Genomic DNA, 18,880 nt, shown 5'->3' with positions numbered 1-18,880 from the left:
AACTTGGTAGCACTTGTAATCATCATAAAAAGAACAGGTGAAAAAATAACAAATTTACATTCGCTAATTGTCCTTTTTAAAGGGACTAATTTGCTAAATGGTAAACCCGACTAAATGGTAAAGATAAATGGCCCAACTTGTTATTATTTTTTTAATAGCTGCATTCAATACAGGTCAAAGAATGAAAAATGTTGTGGCTTGTGGTTTGTTCTCATTTCAAAACTGAAATGCCAAACCCATTGTTAAATTTCGGTCAGCTAGATTATTTAAGTAATGAATATTCTGAGACCGGTTGTTTAGTGAAAAAAAAAAAACTCCTACATGATCAAGTAATGCGAGACCTGTTTAAAGTTTGCTCAAATAGAAAGTGCTGTTGTGTTTGTGTGATTGCGGCGTGAGCAGCAAGTACTACAAAAACAAAATAAGACTTAAAAGAGCACGTAATGCAAAAAACACATTAGAAAGCTTTCTTTTTGAAATGCCTGCGAGTTCAAAAGTATCATGTTTAAGAAGTTTTGTTGCTGTGAACTGGTACCCTACACATCCTATCAGACCAAACATCTGTTTTTGCCCTTTTCCTTTATAGTGTGTTGTGGCAAAGTACTTAACTGTGTGCAGGTGCAGGAATGCAGCAGTGACCAATGACCAGACAGACAACGATAATCCAGGTGCAATGTTATTTTAGTTTTAAATCCAATGGTCTGATAACAACACAGTAAATAATAATGGTGATAAGCAATAGAACAGCGTGTATTGTTTTATTGTAATCCACGTGTTGGTCCCGAAATAATAATAGTCCCACACATAACACAAAACACACAAGTCCACAGTGCGTGTTAAAGTGCTTGTGGTGTATTTACAGTTTATTTGTGACACAGTGCAGTGATATCCGGGTAAGTGCTGGACTTTGGCGACAGCTCCGGATCTTTCAGCCGTCTAATAGTAACAAACAGCATATTTTTTAGACACGACAGAACCAAAACAAAACAAACACGATAACAATTCTCCCGTTCTCCTTCTGGTTCACCATTAACCATACAAAGGAACAGATCACCTCGCTCCATCCCCTTTTGTACCATCAATCATGACCCCTTGGTTAACGAGTGCAACAGCTCCTCCAATCCGCGGCTGCCACATCGTTTCCCTTCCAGGTCGATGATTTAGTGTACCGGAGCTCCGCCCCCTTTCTAGTTGACCAACTTCCGCCTAACCCTGGGAATGAATTGTCTGGCCATCCAGTCCAGGTCACTATTTCCTTTACACAGCGCCCTCACAGGTCGGGAAGGAGATGTATCACCAAGAATAATTTTGTCTCTGTCACATGTGTATTTTTACCAGAGCAAAGTGCGCCCTTTCTGTTAAATATGTTCTGTTTCATAACTATTGTTAGCAGTTTTTACCCAGGAGAAGAATGGCCTCAAGTCCATTGTCCCCGTCCTTTGCATCGGCAATTATTTCTTTTGAATATTGCACAATGGCAAAAGTTGGTGTGACAGGCTTTGTTTTTGAACAAACAGCTTAAACCCAGGATCGTTAGTATCTTTGACCCTTGCTTTAATGATTATAGCAAACTACCTGTGTTTAGCTTAATAACTCTTTTAACTCTTTACTGTAACTGCAAAAATACAACCCCATTATAACTAATAAAATAGTTTGTAACCTTGTTTGTAAAAATAATATGAAATAAATTATAGTTACTTGATGGGAGTTACTTTTCTTAGTTTTTTTGGAGACCTCTAGAGGTCAGCAGTTCTGAAACTTTTATAGTGAAACTTTTATAGTGGCTTAAAATCACACTTCATTAAAAACAAACAAAAAAAAAAACATTGTGTTGGCCCTTTAACTAATGTTGCCATGTACTCACTCAACCCGTCTGAGTTTTTATGAGAAACGTTAACCAAGCACAAGAATGAGCTGTGAGATGCAGGTGGAGTTACTTTCACATTGATAAATGCAGAACTGAGAGAGAAAAAGAGTGCGATAGCAAGAGATCAGTTACTGTATAGCTGATTTTAGAGCCCCATTCTTCCGGTTTAAGGATTGCCCTGCACAGTTTGAAGAACCACCTACACTTTTCTTTGTGCACACCAAGGTCTTCAGTAATCGTGCACAGTGGTGTACTGTATTTGCAAGCTTGCTTTGTGTTTTTAACAACAATTCATATAACTTTTTTTGTGGTATTTATTGCACACGTTAAGGAATACAAAAATAAAATACATAGATGTAACAAACAGTCCCAGGAATGTGCCTCGCTGGGGAAGGTTTGGTCAAAATAAGTTTTAAATTTGGAACTGGCAATTATTTGTTCTTATTTTCACCCCAATTTGGAAAGCCCAATTATTTTTTATTTAAACCCGGCTCACTGCTGCCCCCCCCCCGCGCTGACTCGGGACAAAGACGGACGTGTGCCGCCAGCCGTCCGCTTCTTTTCACTCTGCAGGCCCGCCATGGAGCCACCTCTGAGCTACAGCATTGGAGGACCACTCCGGGCAACTTACAGGCAGGCCCGTAGGAGCCTGGCCAGCCTACAAGGGTCGCTGTTGCATGGTGAGCCGAGGACACCCTGGTGCTCGGCCAATTGTGCACCGCCCCCAGGGAACTCCCGTCCACTGTCGGCAGTGGAATAGCCTGGACTAGAACCGGTGCATCCTGCACTCCACGCAGAGTGCCTTTATCGGATGCGCCACTCGGGAGCCCCGGTCAAACTAAGTTTTAATTTACTGTTCAGCTTTCATGAGTGAGTGTCTACCTGTGATGGTCTGTCAGTCTCTTCTGGGAACCACGAGTCTACTTGGCAAATTGTGGTTTTGTTTTGAGGTCTAAAGGCCAGATGGCATGACGTTAACAAAGGCAGGGAAGTGCTGCAAAAGGGTGGTGGAATGTAACCAGTTCATGCCCTGAACTTCTGATGACCTTGACGTCACGCTCTTGTAAAATTGGAAGCACCATGAACCCTTACATCAATGACTCATTTGCTGCAAGTTACAATTGCTGTAGTTTCCTGCTTTACCACCAATAAAAAAAGAAAATTCCTGCCATAGGATTGTTTTATGTCTAGATTGTTTATCCAGATATATTGTTGATACTATTTTGGGGGGGGGGGGGGGGGGTTAGAAGTATTTTAGAAGTAAGCAAGTTTGGGCCTAGATAATTAATAGATACAGTGGAAAACCATTTCTTGCCAGATACACTGCTAGTATAAAGAAAAATTATTATTATTATTATTATTATTATTATTATTATTATTATTATTATTATCATTATTATTATTATTATTATTATTATTATTATTATCATTATTATTATTATTATTATTATTATTATTATTATTAATATGTAAAATTACAGCTTTATAGCCAGTGTAAAGATATTTCAGTCGATAGTGCAGGTGTTACTGAATTTCTGGAACACTGGGGATTCCAAAATGATGCATATAATAAAACAGCACAGACTTTATTTTTAAATAGAAATGGTCAATAGCCAGGGTTCCACTAGATTAATTCCAGCTGGGATCAAAGAATGTGCCTCTACTGACTTTTTAATGAACAAAAACGAATTGTGTAACTGTTTGCTTTTCCCATGCTACCTTCTTTTTCATCCAACTCAAGCAATGGGTCTCCAGATTTGGCTGACTCAGCAGTGTCTGAGTTCAGGCAGTCCAAGTTCACTCATGCTGTGGCTTATCCGTCCATCAATGTCTGGATTTGCCACCAAGTAGCTGGCTGTAATAACTGTTTTTTCTGTCTTTTCCAGAATTGTTCATGAATATCTCAGAGGAGTACCGTTTTCACAGTACCAAGAGAGCATGCATTTTTCACGCTTCATACAGTGGAAATGGTTAGAAAGGTAAGTCTGTAAATGGACAATTCTGAACCTGTTAGTTAAAGAGCCAGTAGTTTTGTTTTACTGTACTACTGTACCCTTAATGATTCTGAGGGATTATGTTGCAATTACTCAAGTCCTGTGTTGAAGTGTAGTTCAGGACCGGGATTCGGGTCAATTACTTGCAATTCCAATTCCTTTTTAAAATCAATTCCAATTCCCATTCCCTATTAATCAATTCCAATTCCCATTCCCTATTAATCAATTCCAATTCCAATCGCAAGTCCTTTTGAAGGAATTCAGCTGCTCCTGAATTCACTGGAACACAGACCCAAAAAATACAGTGGTAAACTTTTATAAGGGACAAAACATATTCTTAAGGCCTGTTGTTGATTTATGTACTTTATTTTGTTCTTTTTTTTTAAATATAGAGATAGTCAGTTATATTGTAAATAATATTGTGCTAATAATAATAATATCCTGTAATTAACTGTAATTACTATCCTGTAATTAAATGAGTAGCAGTGCTCAATTTTATTCTTGAAACTGTAGTTTAAACCCACCACAGCACTTCAAGTGGAAGGCTCCTCATTGTAATGAAATGTTTTGGCTGCATGTACTTAAGAACATAATGGCTAGCAACCTGTGTGTTTACATGATATTATCTTTATTACAGTTAAAAAATAGCTGTATTTATATATATCTGTCTGAATTATGAGTGAGTAACTGTTTCAAGGAGAACACACCAGTGCAAACTTCCCAGTGTATGATGCAAGCGCTAGCATAGGAGGTTAGAAAGTAAAATAGGGTGAGAAGCAAGTATCAGATAAATGTATTGTATAATGTTAAATTGAATTATGACTTAGTTTTTTGTTGTGTGTCTTACACTTGTTGCTAAATAGGCCCAAGGTCTCATATGTAATAATAATAATAATAATAATAATAATAATAATAATAATAATAATAATAATATGTATTACTCAATGATTAAAAACCATTAAGGCATATCGCAGGTTGCTCAAAAATGTATGAAATATAACCATTACTGTATGGGTATTTACCTTCGAAAGACCCGAAACCTGAATAAGATATATCAAAGCTGCTCAGTGAGCCTGTGATGCAGTCATGGCCCACCCCTGAGGGCGTAAAAGCACTGCGGTCACAGACCTCAACGCCATTTTTCCTTTCAAGAACTGACCTGACAGGAGAGCGGTTTGAGATAAGTACCTGTTACTTTTTCTGCTATATATTTCACATTTATTGTGTTTTTACACAATTTAGCTGTGATATTTAAAATAATCGGTGTATTAGTTTTTACTAATTACACATATTTGAGCACTACAGCCTGTTGTTTGTTACGTCCCACTGCAGCCTTTTATCCTGCGTGAAGCCAGTGGCTTGAGTTGCTCCTTCCCAGGGATCAAGCAACATAAGTCGGCTGACACTGGACAGTGTCACCAGAATATAGGTCGTCACCATGGACGCGTCCAGCCTGGGCTGGGGTGCTGTGTGGAATGGCAGGGGTGCACAAGGTGTGTGGAACCCCCTTGGCAGGATCTCCACATCACATGTTTTAGAGCTGTAGGCAGTTTACCTGGCCTTACAGACAACTCAACAGTGGTGACTTACATCAACCACCAGGGCGGCCTCAGGTCGCCAAGTCTTCAACTTTTGCTCTGGGCACACGAGAACCTCCTCTAACTACGGGCAGTACATCTGCCTGGGGTGATAAACTGGGTGGCGGTCCTCTTCTCAAGGAGAGTCCCTAGCGCCTCAGAGTGGAGGCTTCACCGAGGTGGTGAGCCTCATTTGGAAGGGGTTCGGGAGAGCAGAGATAGATCTCTTTGCCTCCCAGGAATCAACCCGCTGTCCCTTCCTGTTCCTGGACCCGCTGGCAATAGATGTCTTGGCACACCAGTGGCCGAGGCAACTGTTATACACCTTCCCACCGCTCTCCCTGCTCCCTCTGTGTCTGGAGAAAGTCAGGCAGGACCGGGCCAAGGTGCTCCTAGTAGCCCCTTATTGGCCCAGGAGACTCTGGTTTTTAAACTTGATGCAGCTCCTGAGCGGCTAGCCGTGGAGACTTACCAAGTGCAGCAACCTGCTCAGTCAGGCACAGTTGTGAGTTTCTCCCTAAATTTTTTAGCCCTAGCTACTTTTTACTGGGGTTCCGTATGGTAACGCACAAGGTTTCGGGTCTTTCGAAGGTAAATACCCATACGGATATGGTTACATTTCTAATTGGGAACCAGGGTTATGATAATAACCTAACGTTTGGCAATTTTGCAATTCTGTGGTAAAAAATATGTACCACTGTAGTGAATTAATATGAGCCTTATTTGTATTGAAAAGGTACATCAGAGTATCTAAAACACTGTACTGCATCTCTGCTATACAGAGAACACCAGTGACAATTATTGCAACAAAAAAACACTGTAATTTACAAAATTTTAAAAACTGTTCTTATCGTGCTTTGTCAGTGTATGCCAAAGTTGTTTTTTGGGTTTTTTTGTTTGCAACATGCTTGTTAACCCAACACAGAAACAAGGAAGTGTGTACACACAAACTGGTTTTGGAGGTTGGTGGTTATTAAACTGGGCAGTTACGTGAAATCACAGCACGTAAAAAATGAACCTGAATTTCCAAATGCACTGTCTCTGTTTTTATCTGCTACTGAATCCATTCTATCCTGCTTAGAGCTGATTTTACTGTTTCAGACCCATAATAAAATGTGCATTGATCAGTTTACATTAGTACCATTCAGTCGGTCGCAGCATTTGTAAATGACACATGCCAGAGGTCCGTTGGTTATTGGTCTATCAGAGGGTATCGTATCGTACAGGATTGGATATGACAGGTTCTACTTTAACCTCCCAGTATAATGAATTCCATGTTGCATTCACACTGAGTTACCAGGTATTGTATGCAGGAATAACTGTTCTTACTGCTCTTATTTTAGGCAACCTGTAACCAAAAATACCTTCAGGCATTACAGGGTACTGGGAAAGGGTGGATTTGGAGAGGTGAGTGTGGAATCAATGACCTTCATAACCTATAGTTATTTAAGAAAACCAGCAGTCATATTTTATGTAATTATTTATTTTATCATCCGTACTTTTCGTCTTTTATTTCAATTCTAAATACTTCTCCCTTTTCACGTAACAAGCTGTTGGTACTAAAAGTGTGTCCGCTGAAGTTAGGCAGTGTACAGAACCTGCATTGTGTTCGGAATATTGTGCATATGGATTAATGTGATGATTGCTGCAGTCCTCTGCTCACTTACAGAACATTACTTTAGAATGTGTCTGCTCTATTTCCTATAGTTCATTAAAAAGCAGCCATACCCTTGTCACAAAGACGGCCAGAGTGGGTGGCGTCAGACCAGACAGGAATACACAGACAGAGACGGTGGTGATGATGAGCTGAGTGCAATGGCTGCACTCAGCGTTTATTAACAAATAAAAAGGTTTTAAACGGTACACAAAACAGGACACGGCACTGGTAGCCAAAAGAAACATATAAACAAAACGGACTAAACACTTAACAAACGGTGCACGGACAGACAAACAAACACGGTGAGAACAAACACTTATATTTACGATCTTTACTGCTAATTACTCCTTTCTCTCTCACCCGTTCTCCTCTTCCGAACACCCAACCCTGACTGACTAAAAATGTGCCTATTTATACTGTTGTGCTGGGATTCAATTACTAATTAATTATTCACTTGAATCCCAGCACGTGAATTCATTACGTGCAACCCCGTGCCACACATTATACACATTTTATCTGCACGTGAAGTGATGTGCCATCCTCGTGCCTAAATATAATTATACACTTTAAACACACGTGAAACACAGACCCGTTTATATCCCGTGTACCAATCTATACACCAACATTAACACACGCACGCAACACACAAATGCACACAGGGACGGGGCACATTGCCACAACCCTGTACAGCAATTACTCTAGGTACATCAAACTAGCATACAGTACCAATTAAAAAAACTAAACATAGAAGGCTGTGTGGTCCAGTGGTTAAAGAAAAGGGCTTGTAACCAGATGGTCGCTGGTTCAAATCCCACCTCAGCCACTGACTCATTGTGTGACCCTGAGCAAGTCACTTAACCTCCTTGTGCTCCGTCTTTCGGGTGAGACGTAATTGTAAGTGACTGCAGCTGATGCATAGTTCACACACCCTAGTCTCTGTAAGTCGCCTTGGATAAAGGCGTCTGCTAAATAAACAAATAATAATAATAATAATAATAATAATAATAATAATAATAATAAACTAGAAGAGAACTGGACTAAGCTGTACTACATTCATTTGAATGGTAGTGATTTAATAGAATACATAAAGCTGAGGGAACAGAAAGCTGCTTTATCAGGAACCATGACTTGAAATCTGGTTCCAGGAGACAGAGAGACCTAGTTTGAGGTAACTTTGCTGTGTCAAACCCCAAGGCTCCTCTGGTGTGCCATGCAGTGGCCTGAAACCTAGCTCTAGAAGCTTAGAAGTGGAGTGTGAAGTGGCTTGTTGAGTGTTTGTCATGTCATTTCTCTCAGGTTTGTGCCTGCCAAGTCCGCGCTACCGGTAAGATGTATGCCTGTAAAAAGCTTGAAAAGAAAAGAGTAAAGAAGAGAAAAGGTGAAGGAATGGCATTAAACGAAAAAAGAATTTTAGAAAAAGTTAACAGTAGCTTTGTAGTAAGTATCCCCTTTTTGTTTAACATTTGCACTGTTATTTAGAATGCAGCACATTGTAAGTTTTGTTCCAATGCATGATTACAGTTTAATTTTATCAGTGATACACCTCAATAGAGTAGATCCAATGTCCTTTGCCATAGAACGAATGCTTAAAGTCAATGTCTGTAGAGTTGAGGGACACCATGGTCAGCTAACGGTGTCCATACCAAATTTCAAATCCTTCAGGGAAATAGGTGGTGGAAATCTGCAGCCAAATCTATTCTCCAGAAGGTCAGAGTGATCACTTTTGTTTGTTTATTCTGAGACATCAAAAATGCAGTCTTGGATGTGAAAGCACCTGCCAACCAAATGCCTTTAATTATCCCTCTACCAAAGCGTGTCCGATCTACTGTCTTGCCCGTAGTATCTTGTATGATCAGCCACAGATGTAGGAAACTCCTCCCCAGAGTTTGGTCCCCCTTGACCTGGAACGGCTTGGCGGCACTCCTCTTTTTCTTATTTGCTTTCTAAATATTTAGTTATGAGAAACTAATGATGGCAGACCATCTGCTTTGTAGATTATGCAAGTTATTTTACAGCCATGAGGCTTGGAAAGATAAAACACTGGAAATAAGCAAAGCTACTGCACTCAAGTTCATTGAACTGTGGTCGTCTCTGACAAAAAAGAAATGAAGTTGCTCATACAGTTTAGACATGCATCAGTTATCCCTATTGCAGAGCAGTATAAGCAGTTCCAGGTTTTACTTTGAGTTTCACCTGAAACAGTGGCATTCTAGTGTAACATATTGTCTGATTTAAATTAATAAAATGTTAGACATCGTTTTATGAAGACACTTATTCTACAGAAACCATTTGAGATGCAGACTTCACATTTGTAAGGTTAGAGAAACTCACTGGGCAAAATGTGACTGTGACCAGAACATCCTATGTTGATTTCATATAGGAGACCAAAGCTTGTGTGTATTGTTTTCAAATTGTTACACAGGTCAAGTTCAACTCTAATTTGCATTGCACAAGATAATCTAATCTACAGGCACATTCTATATAATGCAACGTAAATTAACCATTTTGCCGTAGTCGTGTCAAAGCTACTTGCAGGTATTTGCAATGACCTTCACCTCTGATGTGTCTTTTTCCAGAATATAGAGACCATGGGTCTGTTTGTTCTGTGTAACCAGTGCAAAGCGAAAAACAATTAAATATTATTAAAGCAGTAAGAAGCAACTCTGTACGTTATCTGAAAGCAAACTTTTAACTGGTGCAAAAAGAACAAGTAGGTTCCATGTGTATGTATACCATATGTCTGTCTTTTTATATTATCAAAAGTAAAATCTCATTACAATGTGTAACAAGGGACGCTTTGTTTTTATTAAAGACTTGGGACCCTAACTTTGTTCCCTTTTTTTGTCCAGGTTAGTTTAGCCTATGCCTATGAAACTAAGGATGCACTTTGTTTAGTATTAACCATAATGAATGGTGGGGACTTGAAATTCCACATCTACAGCATGGGAAACCCTGGCTTTGATGAGGAGAGGGCCATTTTCTACGCTGCAGAGATCTGCTGTGGCCTGGAGGATTTACACAGAGAGCGGATTGTGTACAGGTAGTGCACACTTCATTGTCTTGTGAGAGATTAAGTGCGGTGGATTGGCTCCTGTTGATGAATCTGCTGCATACATGTCAAAACCCACGACACAGACGCGATGCGACAGGTTGGAAAACTGCCAGATCCTTGGCGACGTATGCTGACGCAATTGAAAATGGCCGACAGAGAGGAGGCAGCCCTGTTACTGATACTGCTATACCCCATCGACATCAAAAAATGACGCATTTCATCTCTGAATCTTTATAATTGTGATGTCCTTTTGGATACTGCTTCAGCCTGGTGGACCATGTGCATTGAAGTTGTTCTCTGCTCAATTTCCTAGTTGTTGCACAAAGAAATCGCCAAAAATAGGATTTAGTCCTATTTATTTTGCGTCACTTTAGTGTCGCCCCCATGCCATCTGTCGTGTCGCCTGCGGTGTAAAAGATACTGATCAAAAGTATAGGTTCTATTTATTTTGTTGCATCATTGCACATTTTTATTGGTCTTGTGTCTGGTGTATAGCAGCCTTTTAATGTAAAGGGCTCTTTATGAACTCTTCTTGCTTTGGCCCCAGAAAAGGAAACCTGTTCAATTTCTGGGTCATCAGTATAACTAGTACACTAGTCGCTGGTGCTGTTACAGTGGTTAAAAATAGGGCAATAATGAATAGGGGAATGTAGTTTAAACAAGACTTTGTGTCACTGTAGTATACAAAATGCATTGCTTCTGTAGCAAGAGTACATGATGACACTCCTTTCAGCCAGAGGATTGCTGTCAGGATGAGATGCCTGGAATAGGATTGAGAGTCTGGTGTGGTAACTAATTCTTTGTTTCATTTTCAGAGACTTAAAACCAGAGAACATTCTTTTAGATGACCGTGGTAAGTTAATTATGTCCATCTGTCTCTTGTCTGTCTGTCTGACTGACTAGGACTATCACAGGAATTACTGCATGAAAAGCACTTCAGTGTCTTTACTGCCACCTATTGATTTCTCAGAATATTACAAGTAGATGTATGTTTATTTTATTTATTTATTGCATTTATATAGTGCTTTTTATACAAAAGTATCGCAAAGCACTGTACAGTACACAGCAAAAAAAATGACAAACCACAATACATATACAGTGCCTATAGAAAGTCTACACCCCCTAATATAGTTTGACATTTTGTTGTGTCAGTGCCTCAGAGTTTTAAATGAGGATTTTTTTCCACTTATCTACACACCATACTCCAGGGGAAAAAAGGGGAAAAAAGATTTTATTGAGAAAAAAATATATATATTAGAAATACAAAACTGAAAGATCATAATTGGTCTCCCCTCTCCCAAGTTAATACTTGGTGGAAGCACCTTTGGCAGCAATTACAGCTGTGAGTCTATTGGGATAGGTCGCTACCAACTTTGCACAGATTTGGCAATATTTGGCCATTTTTCTTTACAAAACTGTTCAAGCTCTGTCAAGTTCCTTGGGGAGCGTTGATGGACAGCAATCTTCAAGTCATGCCACAAATTTTCGATTGGATTTAGGTCGGGGCTCTGACTGGGCCACTCAAGGACATTTACCTTTTTGTTCCTTAGCCACTCCAGTGTAGCTTTGGCTGTGTGCTTTGGGTCGTTGTCATGCTGAAAGGTGAACTTCTGTCCCAGCTTCAGCTTTCTTGCAGAGGGCAGCAGGTTTTCCTCAAGGACTTCTCTGTACTTTGCTCCATTCATTTTCCCTTCTTTCCTGACAAGTGCCCCAGTCCCTGCCGATGAGAAACATCCCCATAACATGATGCTGCCACCACCACGCTTCACAGTAGGGATGGTGTTCTTGGGTGATGCGCTGTGTTGGGTTTGCGCCAAACATAACGCTTTGCATTTAGGCCAAAAAGTTCCATTTAAGTTTCGTCAGACCACAAAACTTTTTGCCACATGGCTACAGAATCTCCTGAGTGTTTTTTGCATACTTCAAATAAGATTCAAGGTGGGCTTTCTTGAGTAATGGCTTCCTTCTTGCCACCCTACCATGCAGGCCAGATTTGTGGAGTGCGTGGGATATTGTTGTCACATGCACACTTTGACCAGTCTTGGCCATAAAAGCCTGTAGCTCTTGCAAAGTTGCCATTGGCCTCTTGGTAGCCTCTCTGATCAGTCTCCTTCTTGCCCAGTCATCCAGTTTGGAGGGACGGCCTGATCTAAGCAGGGTCTTGGTGGTGCCATACACCTTCCACTTCTTAATAATCGTCTTGACCGTGCTCCAAGGGATATTCAAGGCCTTTCATATTTTTTTATACCCATCCCCTGATCTGTGCCTTTCAACAACTTTGTCCCAGAGTTCTTTTGAAAGTGTCTTGGTGCTCATGGTTGAGTCTTTGCTTTGAAATGCACTACCCAGCAGAGGGAACCTACAGGAACTGCTGAATTTATCCTGAAATCATGCGAATCACTACAATTTAACACAGGTGGAGGCCACTTGGTGTGTGATTTTGAAGGCGATTGGTTACACCTGAGCTAATTTAGGATTACTATTAGAAGGGGGGTGGACACTTATCCAACCAAGCTATTTCAGTTTTTATTTTTAAGTAATTTTCTACAAATTTCTAGAATATATTTGTCACTTGGAAGTTGTGGAGTAGGATGTGTAGATAAATGAAAAAAAAAACTATTTTAATGCATTTTAATTCCAGGCTATAAGGCAACAAAAGGTGAACATTTTGAAAGGGGGTGTAGACTTTCTATAGGCATTGTATATAGCATGTCACACATACAACTGCCACAATCAGACCATTTAAATAACAGATTTTAAAACAGTATACACTTAATACAAAAGCAGCAATTTTAAAGTTACATTAAAAGCCATTTTATAAAAGTGTGTTTTTAGTCTTGACTATATCCTTCAGTCATTGTGTGCACAATTGTACCATATTAAGGTTTCTATCTATATATTTGTTTTATAATGCACTTTTTCTTCAAAGTTATGGTAGGGAAACTTCTTGGACTCCACAAAATGTTTTAAAATGTCAAAAAATGTAATAACAAATGTGTGACTGAAGGGGATATAATATGAGCTAGTTAAGAGCCTTGACGTGACTCTTCTTAAAAACACTGACAAGTGAAGTGAATTCCTTTTAAATCCAACAGGTCATATCCGCATTTCAGACCTCGGCCTAGCAGTCCAGATCCCTGAGGGAGAGACGATACGTGGGAGGGTTGGGACTGTCGGATACATGGGTATGTATTCGGCTGAAAACTTGTCTGACCCTTACTGGTATAGGAAATGTTTATAGGTAAACTTGGAACCCATTTGAATAAGCACTGAGCAAAGGAAAAGGGTTGTAGCAAAGGACACATTTGTGAAAGCAGCAGAGCAACTGTGCATCATTTTTTTTTATTAATTATTGATGATGTGATCTGCTTTGGCAGCCCCAGAGGTGATCCTGAATGAGAGCTACACGTTCAGCTCAGACTGGTGGGGGCTGGGCTGCCTGGTGTTTGAGATGATCCAAGGCCAGTGCCCTTTCCGGCGACGCAAGGAGAGGGTAAAGCGGGAAGAGGTGGACCGGCGAGTACGTGAGGACCAGGAGGAATACTCGGACAAGTTCTCTGAGGAGGCCAAGTCCATCTGCCGGATGGTGGGTGTGTTTCTGTGGTTCCGTGTTTTTTTTATTTTAGTTGTATTATTTCTACAGCTAATGTGACATAACGTGATTGTAGGTAACAAAATAACTGCATAAATTTCCGCACCCTACACATCAATTCACTGTATTAGTGAATATGTAAAGAAATCTGTTTTAGCAAACATGTATTTTCATTTTAAAAGATGATCTGTGTACACATCAGTGGAAGCAAATAATCTAAGCATTGAAAGATACCCCCCCCCCCCATAGCTATTTACTTGTTAAAATCCTTTAAGTAATGGTGATGTAACTTAAAACATGAGTATCGATGTTTCTTAAGAAACTGCACAGACGCCATTTCTTAATCAGTGTTAAGTTTATTTCATACATGCAGGGAAACCAGTCCAAGTATAGAACCGATTACCAGTTGTTACATCTTTTACATGACATTAAATACCCTTCTGCATAGGTGTCTCTCTCCTCCTCTTTCTCTGACACTTAACCAATAGAAAAGGTACAACACATTATTCTGTTACCATATATTTAATTTTGTGTGTGTGTGTGTGTGTGTGTGTGTGTGTGTGTCTGTGTGTGTAACCTAGTGTGACAACCTCTGAACTCAGTGCATTCTTCAGACCCCTGGTGGTGCCCCAAAAAGGTCCATACATCTGGTTTTTGTCATCTTCCTTGTTCCTATCTCTCCGTTTTGCCTGAGACCCTTTGAGTCCAGTGGCATTATCTCTTATTCTCCCTGTGAACCTTTGGGTCCAACGGCAGTCCCTGGGAGCCTTTTAGCTCCTTTATGCTTTGTATTCCCAAAAGTCTTAGAGCCTGGCCCCTTCTGGTCCACAGCATTGTTATCTTGTTAGCTTGCAGTCAATGTTGGACAAGAAGCTTGTAGACGCAAGGTCTCTTATCAATTGTTAGCAGTACATGCAATTTGAACCAAACAGTCTGCTATCTGCAATATTAGTCTCTTTTCAGAAAAGAACACCAGTATAGCTCTGCCAGTCCACATGTGTAGCAAACTACTAATCAATTCTCGATCCATGTTTTCCAACAAATGGGTATTTAGATCTGTTGCTCTTTTGAGCCTGTAGATACTGACAATATGTCTCTTTGCCTGGCTTAGTTACAACATAAAAATGGCCACATATTTAAAAGTAGTGAGAAGAACATTCCTAGCTGATAGGAACACAATACATGTAGGTAAAGAAAGGTTTGATTATGGATGAGCCTTATGCCCACAAGGAGGACAAGCAGCTTGAAGAATTGACACGTGTCTCAATGTAATGTAATTCATCTTGGAGGTTAAAGGCGTGACAGACAGCAGCAACCAGCAACTACTGAATTTGACTTTGAAAGCGTTTTTTGTGTCGCGACACCTCGAAACGCTGTTATAAATAATAATAAAAACATTAACATAATAATAATAATAAAAACATTAATAATAATAATAAAAACATTAACATTTTGAGAAGCTTGATGGCTCTCTCTTTCATTGTTGACTTTCTTTTTCTTTACTTTCTTGCTGCAGTTACTGAATAAAGATCCCAAAGTACGGTTGGGCTGTCAAGGGCAAGGGGCTGCAGAGGTGAAGCAGCACCCGATATTCAAAAGCGTCCACTTCAAGAGGCTGGAAGCTAACATGCTGGACCCTCCCTTCACTCCTGACGTGAGTACAGAGCAGCGTGTCTTCATATTGTGATTCGAAACTAACAATGAAAGGGGCATGGATCATTTGAGCAGTGTTCTGGGATACTCTAGAACTGGGTCTCCAGATTCTGCTTTGGTAGAACTTTGTAATGTAATGTTTTGACGTGAATGACTACCAGTGGCTTCACCAACCTCCCTGCTGCCGAGTGGAAGCTGGTCTTCAATAGCGGTGTGCTGAAACTCGCAATTGCCTTTAAGAAGTATTTATTGGCAAATATTAAATAATTCCATTCATCAATGTGTTAATTTCATGAAAAGTTTCCTTCCCTCACCTTTTACAGATGTGTACTAATCAGAGGCAATTAACTTTGGCATTGAGTGCTTCACATGCACCCGCATGGACCTCTCAGAACTACATATTGCCATCATCCTCCTGCACTGGTAGATCCATCTCAGTTACATATGTGAGCAGGAGGATGATAGGAAACGTAGTTCTGAGAGGTCCATGTAGGTACATGCAAAGCCATCTTGAGGCAGGGAATGCAATTCAAAAGTTTAAAAAAGTGGTCAAAATGTAAAAAAATAAATAAATAAAACAATACACACACCTTATGTAACCAGTTGTAGCAACACATGGGAACATATAACACAATAAAATAAAAAGGTCCTTATGTACCCTTTAAATAAACAAAAAAGCTGCTAGTTCCCTCCATAGCGGTTATTGTCAGTCCTAGTCGGGGTATTTCAGAGAGCAGTGATTCTCAAACTTTGAACCATTTAAAGAACAGATTCAGCTGTATAATAAAACAACAAGGGCCTCCTGAGTGGCTCATCCAGTAAAAGCGCTCCGCGTGGAGTGCAGGATGTGCCCTATAGCCTGGCGATCGCAGGTTCAAATCCAGGCTATGTCACAGCTGACCGTGACCGGGGGTTCCAAGGGGGCGGTGCACAATTGGCCGAGCGCTGCCCGGGTAGGGAGGGCTTAGGTCGGCAGGTCAATCCACAGTTCACTGCGCACCAGCGACCCCTGTGGCCGGAGCCACCGTTTCCAAGTCGGCGGGGAGTTACAAGTGGTGAGCCGAGGATACAGATAATAATTAGGCATACAAAACTGGGGAGAAAAACTGGGGTAAAAAATTGCCAACTACTACATTTAAAAAAAAAAAAAAAAATATATATATATATATATATATATATATATATATATATATATATATATATATATATATTACAGAACGTGCATTAAATGAAAAATAACATGCAGAAACAAATTTCATACTTTGACAAAAGTATTTGGGCAATTAGCGTATTTCATATTAAACCCATTCGTTGCTAATTATTGACAATTATCATGATTGAAAACCAACACCTGATGATGATAATTAAAGAATAAATATACATAATCATCAAGTGCTGAAAAATAAATTGGAAAAAGCAATACAAATGGTTAAAAACTAAAGAGTACAGCAACAATCTCAAAATGGCAGTGATACAACTAAACGAAAAAGGAGAAACTACCAGATAAAAAACAGAAAGACTTGGTTTACCGAAAAGCACTGTGTGGGCTATTATTGACAAACACAGGAGAACAGGAACTACTGCAACTTGCTCCAGGTGTGGAAGACCAAGAAATTCACAAGCAAACAAATCAACGATACCTTAACAAGATGAATGTCCATGTGCGAAAACCAAGATCCAAACCTTTGTTAAAAACAATACACAAAAAAAAGTTTTCTATTGAATACTTGAAGAAGCCTGATGATTTCTGCAACCAACTTTTATGGTCAGACGAAGCCAAAATGTATCTTTTTTTCACCAAGAAAGCAACAGTATGTTTGGAAGATGAGAGGAGAAGAATTTAAAGGAAAGTTCATCATGCCCAGTGTTAAACATAGTGGTGGTTGTGTGATGGTGTGGGCTGGTTTTTCTTCCTCATGCACTGGCGACCTTTGTATTTGCACTCTTATTTGTTACCCAGTGCTAAAGGCTTATTGGATGGAAGTTTGTATTCCAGCAGGATAATGACCCTAAGCATTCTGCGAAGTTTACAAATGAATTTCTGAAACAAAGGAAGATTACAGTTATGGATTGGGCATCTCAGTCCCCAGACTTGAATCCCATCGAGATGTTGTGGATTGACTTGAAGGCTGTTGTTGCAAAAAAGAAACCAAAGCTGTATGTTTTGAAGAATGGGCAAAAATATCTCTGGAAAGAGATATTCTAAGGGTGCCCAAATACTTTTGTCAAAGTATACAATTCGTTTTTGCATGTTATTTTTCATTTTATGCATGTTATGTAATCATTTGTTGTTTTATTATAAAGCTGAATCTCTACTTTAATTGATATTTTTCAATAGAACAATTAGAAATGATAGAAATCACTTTCTTTGTGGTTTTTCTATATATATATAAATAAGGCTGTCAATTAATTGCAGTTAACTTCTGCGATAAACGCGTCATTTTCTTTGGAGAGTAATTATTTTGACGTGCGTTAATCGCATTGCTGTGTTTTGAACCTTTCGGCACACCGTACTCCTATCTCGGCCGCGGCAACATTGCATTGAGTGTCTGAGTGCAGTTATTGTTTAAGTAGAAAGTTAGTCACTGAACCGCGTAACGGAGCAAAGCACTAAAAATGAATGGGAGTTTTGGGGTTTTTTTTCTAAAACGTTTTGACGGCTCATTGGACAGAAAGACGCTTATTTGTCTACTGTTTACTATGCGCAACGCGCAATGTACTCGCAGAACAATCGCAAAATAATTGGTGTGCGTCTTGAGCTGTGTGAGGCGCACGGCATAGGCGCGTGCATTAATTCGTTAAGTTGAAATTTGTTAACTTTTTACGGGAAGCGGTTCCTCATCCACAGAATAAACCATGGACGATTTTGAACAAAAGCTAACTGAGGAGGATAGGAAGTACAGGCATCTGTACAATTTCTCTTTAAACAACAATAATTCATGGAAGGAAATTGCTAATAATATTGGTAAAGAGTCAAAGTCTGTAGGGGGAAATGGAAGTATATACGCGACAGATATGTTACAAATAAGAAAAAAATGAGGGGAAAGAGTGGGGATGCTGGTGAAAGTAGGAAAATACCAAAATATATTGAACTTTTGAGCTGGCTGTCCGAATTGATCAAACACAGGGACACAGATTCACATGTGCAAGAGCAGGATGATGAGGTACATATTGCAATAAATAAATAAATAAATAAAACAAGTACAGAATACGCGGGCTTGCCGTAAGGAATTAGGGAGTAATAATAAATAAACAAATACGTTAAATATTCATGAACAGAAAATAATTCTAGCTTGATAGAATCTTTACCCCATCTAGCTTTCATTTCTTTGTCACAAAATAAAAACACAGAAATACTTATTTCTGTAGTACTATTACTTAGACTATGATAATGCGGCACCTGTATCTTTCATAATGCTGTTTGCCCTATAAGTCTGTAAATATAGGCTATATATAATTACGCATTCACAGATGAACTGAAAGGTAAC

General features: G+C 39.6%; 1 protein-coding gene across 1 annotated transcript in view; it reads left to right on the top strand.

The window, feature by feature from the left end:
• Window positions 1-18,880, top strand: part of LOC117421430 (G protein-coupled receptor kinase 4-like) — an 89,608-nt gene that overhangs the window by 58,748 nt on the left and 11,980 nt on the right. Inside the window, exons 6-13 of the mRNA XM_034035853.3 lie at window positions 3,754-3,846; window positions 6,782-6,845; window positions 8,392-8,532; window positions 9,945-10,135; window positions 10,963-11,000; window positions 13,243-13,332; window positions 13,525-13,733; window positions 15,256-15,393. Coding sequence (XP_033891744.3) covers window positions 3,754-3,846; window positions 6,782-6,845; window positions 8,392-8,532; window positions 9,945-10,135; window positions 10,963-11,000; window positions 13,243-13,332; window positions 13,525-13,733; window positions 15,256-15,393 — 964 coding nt within the window. The remainder of the gene's footprint in view (window positions 1-3,753; window positions 3,847-6,781; window positions 6,846-8,391; window positions 8,533-9,944; window positions 10,136-10,962; window positions 11,001-13,242; window positions 13,333-13,524; window positions 13,734-15,255; window positions 15,394-18,880) is intronic.

This window comes from Acipenser ruthenus, chromosome 1 (assembly GCF_902713425.1).
Source record: "Acipenser ruthenus chromosome 1, fAciRut3.2 maternal haplotype, whole genome shotgun sequence".
Lineage (NCBI taxonomy): Eukaryota > Metazoa > Chordata > Actinopteri > Acipenseriformes > Acipenseridae > Acipenser > Acipenser ruthenus.
Note: the sequence above shows the minus strand (reverse complement) of the source record. Positions and strands in the feature narration are given on the sequence as shown.